Raw genomic sequence first — 10212 nt, 5'->3', positions numbered from 1 at the left:
GATAGATAGATAGATAGATAGATAGATAGATAGATAGATGCATGGTGGTGTAGTGGTTAGCACTGTCGTCTCACAGCAAGAAGGTTCTGGGTTCTAGCCCAGTGGTTGGTGGGGGCCTTTCTGTGTGGAGTTTGCATGTTCTCCCCGTGTCTGTGTGGGTTTCCTCCACAGTCCAAAGACATGCAGGGTAGGCTAATTGGTGGCTCTAAATTGTCCATCCATGTGTGTGAATGGTTGAGAGGAGAAAATCCAGTTGAAGGTAACGGGAAAGCATTACTGATGGCATGTCACTGTAGTGATATGCCAAAATGTGTATATATATATATATATATATATATATATATATATATATATATATATATATATATATTCACAGGTGAAACGTCTGTCCACAACCTTTGACCTGACGTTTTGTACAGTTCATTGCTGCACATTTTTCTCACCAGCTACATAAATAACTTGTCCAATTTTGTGTAGCTTCCAGTAGTCTAAATGACAGTTGCGCTCCTGGATGGGAGTGGTAAGATGGCGGACCTGTTTTGGAAAGTCTTCCGCATCACGTGAGAACATACGTCATCACGTGTTCAACGAGGAAACATGGCGCTGCCCTCCAGCTGGCGTCTTTTCCTGGTGCAAGGAGTTTGTGTGAAGCGGATGTTCAGTCAGGGCGTGAGGACAGTCTGTGTATCGGGTTTATCGGAATGTCAGATGCACCAGTTACCGCTCACATCGCTGCTGTGCGACTTTTGGCGACGAAGGTCATTTAAATTCGGCAGAAATGCGCCATACTGTCATGAGGAAGGTGGGAGTGAGCAGCAGCACACCAGCTACAGGTTTACACTGTGGGGTGCAGTGGGTAAGTGGAGCTTCACACCTTGTTATACTGTTTCTCCAACACACACACACACACATATATATATATATATATATATATATATATATATATATATATACACACACACACTCCCATGGTCTTCCTCTATGGTGCATCTGATGTGTGCATTATTGCCCCAGGTGAGTTTAATGTGCTGAATCAGATGTGCAGCCCTGAGACTGGAGGGAATGTCTTGTATGTTGTCTGCCTCTAACTAAAGTCAGATTTATAGTTTTAAGCTGTGTTGACTAAAATAACCACAATCTGAAACTTTCAAGTCTCTCATTGTGTACTAAACCACACTAATATGTAGCCTGGTATAGTTTGGTTTACAAACCCACTGTTCCTGAGCTGTAGGAATGCACCTTTTTAGAATTTTCTGTATTTCTGCATAAATATGACCTAAAACACCATCAGATTTTCACCCAAGTCCTAAAAGTAGATAAAGAGAACCCGGTTAAACAAATGAGATAAAAATATTATACTTGGTCATTTTTTTATTGAAGAAAATGATTCAATATTACATATCTGTGAGTGGCAAAAGTACGTGACCCTTTGCTTTCAGTATCTGGTGTGACCCCCTTGTGCAGCAATAACTGCAACTAAACGTTTGCGGTAACTGTTGATCAGTCCTGCACACCGGCTTGGAGGAATTTTAGCCCATTCCTCCGTACAGAACAGCTTCAACTCTGGGATGTTGGTGGGTTTTCTCACATGAACTGCTCCCTTCAGGTCCTTCCACAACATTTCGATTGGATTAAGGTCAGGACTTTGACTTGGCCATTCCAAAACATTAACTTTATTCTTCTTTAACCATTCTTTGGTAGAACGACTTGTGTGCTTCGGGTCGTTGTCTTGCTGCATGGCCCACCTTCTCTTGAGATTCAGTTCATGGACAGATGTCCTGACAGTTTCCTTTAGAATTCGCTGGTATAAGTCAGAATTCATTGTTCCATCATTGATGGCAAGCCGTCCTGGCCCAGATGCAGCAAAACAGGCCCAAACCATGATACCACCACCACCATGTTGCACAGATGGGATAAGGTTCTTATGCTGAAATGCAGTGTTTTCCTTTCTCCAAACATAACGCTTCTCATTTAAACCAAAAAGTTCTATTTTGGTCTCATCCATCCACAAAACATTTTTCCAATAGCCTTCTGGCTTGTCCACGTGATCTGTAGCAAACTGCAGATGAGCAGCAATGTTCTTTTTGGAGAGCAGTGGCTTTCTCCTTGCAACCCTGCCATGCACACCATTGTTGCTCAGTGTTCTCCTGATGGTGGACTCACGAACATTAGCCAATGTGAGAGAGGCCTTCGGTTGCTTAGAAGTTACCCTGGGGTCCTTTGTGACCTCGCCGACTATTACACACCTTGCTCTTGGAGTAATCTTTGTTGGTCGACCACTCCTGGGGAGGGTAACAATGGTCTTGAATTTCTTCCATTTGTCCACAATCTGTCTGACTGTGGATTGGTGGAGTCCAAACTCTTTAGACAGGCCTAGAAATTCATATATTTTTTCGCCAGCCAGCCAGACTAGTTACCTTCCAAAGTAACTAGCCAAACAGAAAATCAACTAGCCAAAATTTGTTCATGTATGAATTTTACTTCTGTCAAAAATACTACAAAAGAGAGTAGTTACCATTGTTCATGACTAATGTGCATTTATTTCAAGACCCGAGTATTTTGATACTGTTGTTGAATACATAAATGAACAACACAGAGCACCATAATATATCAACAAATAATAATATATTGGAGAACTTGGCAACTTGGTGTATGAGTATTGAAAACAAATATACTTGCTATCATGACGATAGCACCCAAAATATGTCCAATATACTTTCTGTATTTAACCATTCATGAGTGAGAAAGCATTAGGAGCTTCATATTGACTAGGAATTAACTTGAAAAAAATTAATTATTCCATAAAAATCATATCGCAGCCAAGGCCTACCCTGCTCCCACGTTTGCTTGTAAGTCCTTTGTTGTTTCTCCTTCTCGTATGCTTTATCGGCGGCCTTTTTCTCCTCTTCAGACCGAGGTCGCTTTGTCCCCGTCTCTGGCAGTTTCTGTACACCTTTCAGAAAATTCCACTTCGCAACGTAGCTTTGTCAGATGTAGATGTAAACAACAACAAAAACACGTACTTTTAAATGGTCGATAATGTGGCCACATCTATTGAATTTGATAACGTGATTACCGTGATATTCAACGAGACGTGTTATATGCATGCGCAGTAATGAAAAAACCGACAGCCTGACTCGGACACGATATGATTCGGAATTCTTTGGTATTTTCTGTCCTGCCGATAAACACATCGATTAACACAGACACGGCACACGCTTAATATGTGGCGGCTTTAGTTGACGGTGTGTCTAAATCTTCGCTTCATATATATTTTTTATTTTCAACTAGCCAGCCGGGCTGGCTAGTGACAAGAATTATCCACCAAATGACAAATTAAGTCGCCTCGGGCGACCGGACCACCGCGAATTTCGAGCCGTGCTTTAGAGATGGATTTGTAACTTTTTCCAGCCTGATGAGCATCAATAACGCTTTTTCTGAGGTCCTCAGAAATCTCCTTTGTTCGTGCCATGATACACTTCCTCAGACATGTGTTGTGAAGATCAGACTTTGATAGAGCCCTGTTCTTTAAATAAAACAGGGTGCCCACTCACACCTGATTGTCATCCCATTGATTGAAAACACCTGACTCTAATTTCACCTTCAAATTAACTGCTAATCCTAGAGGTTCACATACTTTTGCCACTCACAGATATGTAATATTGGATCATTTTCCTCGACAAATAAATGTCCCAGTATAATATTTTTGTCTCATTTGTTTAACTGGGTTCTCTTTATCTACTTTTAGGACTTGTGTGAAAATGTGATGATGTTTTAGGTCATATTTATGCAGAAATATAGAAAATTCTAAAGGGTTCACAAACTTTCAAGCACCACTGTATATACAAATATATACATGTACTGTCACCAGGCGGCATGGTGCTACAGTGGTTAGCACTGTCATCTCACAGCAAGAAGGTTCCGGGTTCGAACGTCACAGCCGACGTGGCCCTTTGTATGTGGAGTTTGCGTGTTCTCCCTGTGTCTGCGTGGGTTTCCTCCCACAGTCCAAAGACGTGCAGATTTGGTAAAAACACAGTCACTGGGATTGTACAAGCCTGGATAGATTGGGGAGGATTATGTCAGGAAGGGCATCCAGTGTAAAAATCTATCTCACCTCATCTCATTATCTGTAGCCGCTTTATCCTGTTCTACAGGGTCACAGGCAAGCTGGAGCCTATCCCAGCTGACTACGGGCGAAAGGCGGGGTACACCCTGGACAAGTCGCCAGGTCATCACAGGGCTGACACATAGACACACACAACCATTCACACTCACATTCACACCTACGGTCAATTTAGAGTCACCAGTTAACCTAACCTGCATGTCTTTGGACTGTGGGGGAAACCGGAGCACCCGGAGGAAACCCACGCGGACACGGGGAGAACATGCAAACTCCACACAGAAAGGCCCTCGCTGGCCACGGGGCTCGATCCCGGACCTTCTTGCTGTGAGGCGACAGCGCTAACCACTACACCACCGTGCCACCCGTAAAAAAAAAAATCTGTCAAATCAAATATGCGGAACAGCTCGGCTGTGGGGACCCCTAATGGGAACAGCCGAAGGAAGAAAATACGGTACGTGTCAGTTCGAAAGTTTCCTTTGGGATGCTAGGCTTTCTCTTAACCCCTTTTCATAGACTTTTTTTATAAAGCGCTTGTTTTTTAACATCATTCATGAGCTGTACGTCTTCTATTCTTGTAGCATTTGCATGTTGGTTAAAACGGATCCTCCTGTCTTTCTCATTGCTCTGTCCGCAGCGTTCTCCCTGTTTGGCCGTACAGATGAAAGAACGGAGGACCAGAAGGTGGAGGATGAGATTATTCTCCTGTTAAAGAAAGCAAAGGTAAACTACCTATTGTTGCCAGCTAAAAATAAGAATCGCACAATAAAGCAAAATGCAGCAAAATTGTTTGGGCTGATTTTTGACTTCCCCATTTGTTTGTTATATGCACAAAATGCACAGTCTATATCAAACACACATCCAGGGCTTCCAGACTGTGACCAGAACCCAAGCAGGGACCTAAAACACACTCTCAGAAAACAGTCCAGGAGAAATGGCCCCCCAAAAAAAAGTATTATAAATATGAGAACAAATACAATAACTGACCAAAAACTAATCTGATTTCATCTTTGGAGTGGAGATTCGGTACTCTCGAATCAGCTCTCCAGGTCCTCTCTCTCTTACACAGGACTCCAAACTTTGTAGGCTTTATCGAGTCTGTAGCTCCATCTTATTCTAAATTGCTTTTGAGGGTATATTAGAAGTGTGCATCAGGGTTGCAGGAACAGGTTGTCACTTTTCACGTACATAGATGGTCATATATGAAGCTTGCATGATTGTTTTTTTACCTGTTTAATGAAACATATTCAAGTTATAATTGTATAATGGACATAAAGTCCAGACTTTCAGCTTTCATTTGAGGGTATCCACATTAAAATTGGATGAAGGGTTTAGGAGTTTCAGCTCCTTAACATGTGCCACCCTGTTTTTAAAGGGACCAAAAGTAATTGGACAATTGACTCAAAGGCTATTTCATGGGCAGGTGTGGGCAATTCCTTCGTTATGTCATTCTCAATTAAGCAGATAAAAGGCCTGGAGTTGGTTTGAGGTGTGGTGCTTGCATTTGGAAGATTTTGCTGTGAAGAAAACGTGGTCAAAGGAGCTCTCCATGCAGGTGAAACAAGTCATCCTTAAGCTGCGAAAACAGAAAAAACCCATCTGAGAAATTGCTACAATATTAGGAGTGGCAAAATCTACAGTTTGGTCCATCCTGAGAAAGAAAGAAAGCACTGGTGAACTCATCAGTGCAAAAAGACCTGGACGCCCACAGACGACAACAGTGGTGGATGATCGCAGAATAATTTCCATGGTGAAGAGAAACCCCTTCACAACAGCCAACCAAGTGAACAACACTCTCCAGGAGGTAGGCGTATCAATATCCAAATCTACCATAAAGAGAAGACTGCATGAAAGTAAATACAGAGGGTTCACTGCACGGTGCAAGCCACTCATAAGCCTCAAGAATAAAAAGGCTAGATTGGACTTTGCTAAAAAAACATCTAAAAAAGCCAGCACAGTTCTGGAAGAACATTCTTTGGACAGATGAAACCAAGATCAACCTCTACCAGAATGATGGAAAGAAAAAAGTATGGTGAAGGCGTGGTACAGCTCATGATCCAAAGCATACCACATCATCTGTAAAACACGGCGGAGGCAGTGTGATGGCTTGGGCATGCATGGCTGCCAGTGGCACTGGGTCACTAGTGTTTATTGATGATGTGACACAGGACAGAAGCAGCCGGATGAATTCTGAGGTATTCAGAGACATACTGTGTGCTCAAATCCAGCCAAACTGATTGGTCGGCGTTTCATAATACAGATGGACAATGACCCAAAACATAAAGCAACCCAGGAGTTTATTAAAGCAAAGAAGTGGAATATTCTTGAATGGCCAAGTCAGTCACCTGATCTCAACCCAATTGAGCATGCATTTCACTTGTTAAAGACTAAACTTCAGACAGAAAGGCCCACAAACAAACAGCAACTGAAAACTGCTGCAGTAAAGGCCTGGCAGAGCATTAAAAAGGAGGAAACACAGCGTCTGGTGATGTCCATGAGTTCAAGACTTCAGGCAGTCATTGCCAGCAAAGGGTTTTCAACCAAGTATTAGAAATGAACATTTTATTTACAATTATTTAATTTGTCCAATTACTTTTGAGCCCCTGAAATGAAGGGATTGTGTTTAAAAAATGCTTTAGTTCCTCACATTTTTATGCAATCATTTTGTTCAACCCACTGAATTAAAGCTGAAAGTCTGAACTTCAACTGCATCTGAATTGTTTTGTTCACAATTCATTGTGGTAATGTACAGAACCAAAATTAGAAAAATGTTGCCTCTGTCCAAATAATTATGGACCTAACTGTATGTTGGCAGGGGCGTCAGAAACATTTTTAATGGGGGGGGACACACTGGCGGGGGGTCCTCCCCCAGAAAATTTTTAATTAATAGATGCCATTTCCTGCATTCTGGTGTATTTTTAACAGGTTGTTAAATGCCTGATTTTATCTACAGAAGTCACTAAATTTAATGGCTATTTTAGAGACTCAACAATAAGTCCTCATTCAACTCGTCCATATATTCATCAGCCTGTTTTTAAACCCACTAAGATAATGATATGAATGTGACACAATTTATCACCAACAATGACTTTTTGGGTGCATTTTACTTTTTATTTTGTGTTTCCCTTTTTAATTTAGTTTTAGATGTAACACAACATGCCACTGGGCCAAGCAATAGTGACACTCAACTGTATGTTTAAAAATAAGAATATTCATAATTTCACACAATGAACAGGCATGACATGGCATCATGCAAACTTCATAACACAAAATCACACTGTGTCAAGCAACGGTGACATAAAAAATAACTTCACACAATGAACAAGTGCAGTTTTGTCATCCTACAGTATATGCAGTGGTGGTATTACAGTAACATTTACAGATTAGTATAACACACAGATTTATAGATATAACTCCTTCTTACATTGGTGCCACTACAATTTCTACCACTTCATAACTTTTATCCCCCTTTCCTTCACAATCCACCTGGAATAACATCCATCTCTCTCCATCGCTTTCCTTTCTACTATTCCTTCCCCATACACTGATTTCCCATCTTACTTTCCAGAAAACTGGCAAAGACCAGACAAAACAAGTTCTTCCTGCTCAGATTACAAAAATGTGCCACCTTCTGTCATTTAGAGAGACAAAAGACTGGCAAATGTCCCTCATGTTCACCTGATCAAGTTTATCTTAACTGCCCAGCACCCTTCATCACTCACCTCAGCAATAGAACTCTCTCCACTGTCCCGACATGCTGACCCTGCCTCTGACTCACTCGCAGTATCAATCTCCTATGTCAAGAGAGATCGAGACAGATTAAGCATTGTTTTTTCTATCAACTACTGAAATAAGTGAGCTTTAAAAAGTCAAGAACATAGCAGGAAATAATAAAATACGAAATTACATATTCTTGTTTCATGAGTGGTTGTGATCACCAATTGTTTTAACCCAGTGGTCTTCTCATCATGTGAATTTTAAAAATTAAATTTGTCAGACCATGAACCAAGCACTGTTTTATACAGAAACTCTAAAATGAAATTTTTGGATGCAAAAAAACTCCCAATAAAACTTTTGGATGCAGTAATTTTATACTTGCTAAACTCCCAATAAACTCTTCTGATATGATTATTTCATTTTTGCTGATATTATGAATACCAGCAGGTGGCGCTCTGTGCACTATAATAGCCGTAGCTGACGCTAGTAGCCTAAATTAGGCTACAGAAGTATTATATTCTTGTGACTGGTCATTCACTGGGGCGGCACAGTGGCGTAGTGGTTAGTGCTGTCGCCTCACAGCAAGAAGGTCCGGGTTCGAGCCCCGTGGCCGGCGAGGGCCTTTCTGTGTGGAGTTTGCATGTTCTCCCCGTATCCACGTGGGTGTGCTCCGAGTGCTCCGGTTTCCCCCACAGTCCAAAGACATGCAGGTTAGGTTAACTGGTGACTCTAAATTGACCGTAGCCTACGGTACGGTCAATTTAGAGTGACACACCTACGGTAGGTGTGAATGTGAGTGTGATTGTGTCTGTGTCAGCCCTGTGATGACCTGGCGACTTGTCCAGGGTGTACCCCGCCTTTCGCCCGTAGTCAGCTGGGATAGGCTCCAGCTCGCCTGCGACCCTGTAGAACAGGATAAAGCGGCTAGAGATAATGAGATGAGATGGTCACTCACTGTATGCAATTTCAAATCACAACAGGGAATCAATAAATATCATCAGAGCAGGCTTGACCTCATTCTTGGCATTACAGTAAGGCAGGCCGACTGGGTTTGAATTAAATGATAGCTAACGTTAAGCTAGCTGATACATCTCCTAACATTGACTAGCCAGCCAACTGCACTAACATTTCCATTGGGACAAAAAAACCCGTCCTGTGGGGACGTTTTGACTGACTTTCCGCTTCTTTGTAAAGAACTTCCTTATGTCCATTGTGTCTGAGGAGGGAGCAAATACTGCAAACAATTCATCAACCAAGAATACCCCATTAGGCTAAGCTTATTTCATTGTTTAGTTGAACATTAATTTAACGTGGCCTAGGGTTAATTTTGAGAATAAGGTTTTAGCAAAAGCTAGACATTGTGAGGTGGCAATGGGGCTGACATCACCTCCTCCACTTTCAAGCAGCTGCACCAAAATGTCTCTGCTTGCACTGAGAGTCAGTTCACTTGCGTGCGGTGAGTTGTTGTAGGGAACGCCCGGAAAACCTAGAGTGGATTTTCAGTGGTCTGTGTATTCTCTTATCGATCAAGTGGAATGGATTCTTTCACGAAGCAATAGAAACGGCGCTGGGTGAACTCATATTTTATGTTAAATGTGGGAGGGTCCAAACGAAGAATTATGCAATGTGAAGGGGACACGTCCCCGCCACATTCAATGGTGGCGACGCCCATGTATGTTGGGAACAAGCAAACAGAGGTGAAAGCATAACCTCTTCCAACAAAGTTGGCAGAGGGTTAAAAAAAAAAACTGTTGTGGTTTATGAAAGTAAAAACTACTTGGAAGAATGTTGTCATTTATTTACCAATCTGTAGTATGTAGGTTTGCTGATATTTCTTGACATGCTTATTTAATTTTATTATTATTATTATTATTATTATTCAGTTTTTTTTTGTATGATTATTTGCAATTTTAATACTCCATTTAACATTGCACATATTCTCCAGGATGGTGTAGTTTTGCAGAATTTAGATATACATGGTTTGTGAAATACAGTTATTTAACTTGGCTCACTGGTTAAATCGGCACCAACGAGGAGAATTTTGATATATAACGAAAGGAATTGTGATAAATTGTACAGTTATAACCGTGTGTGGTAAGGGGGAAATCAGAAATAGTTTCTGTTAAAGCTAGACTGCCTTTCAGATTTTTCAAGCGTAGGTCATAAAAAGAATTTTCCCCGACACCCAGTTAATTTTGTTTAGTGGACCGAAAGCTACTGAATTCAAATCAGACTTGCAATTTTATTAGTTTAAAAAATAAAATAGAACAATTAATAAATTTAGGGCCACATGACCCTAAATTCTCTATTTTTTTCCTGCTTCACCATGATGCAATTCAAGATACTATGTCATGCATCACGTGGTGGGCTTT

The 10212-nt window shown here is 41.3% G+C and overlaps 1 protein-coding gene across 2 annotated transcripts in view; it reads left to right on the top strand.

Moving 5' to 3' along the window:
- Nucleotides 1-583: 583 nt before the first annotated feature.
- Nucleotides 584-10212, top strand: part of ttc19 (tetratricopeptide repeat domain 19) — a 53125-nt gene continuing 43496 nt past the window's right edge. For both annotated transcript variants that reach the window (XM_060932649.1, XM_060932640.1), the window contains exons 1-2: nt 584-856; nt 4761-4846. In XM_060932649.1, the coding sequence (XP_060788632.1) occupies nt 598-856; nt 4761-4846 (345 nt within the window). In that variant the 5' untranslated portion in view covers nt 584-597. The remainder of the gene's footprint in view (nt 857-4760; nt 4847-10212) is intronic.

This window comes from Neoarius graeffei, chromosome 1, assembly GCF_027579695.1.
Source record: "Neoarius graeffei isolate fNeoGra1 chromosome 1, fNeoGra1.pri, whole genome shotgun sequence".
In the NCBI taxonomy this organism is placed as follows: Eukaryota; Metazoa; Chordata; class Actinopteri; order Siluriformes; family Ariidae; genus Neoarius; species Neoarius graeffei.
Note: the sequence above shows the minus strand (reverse complement) of the source record. Positions and strands in the feature narration are given on the sequence as shown.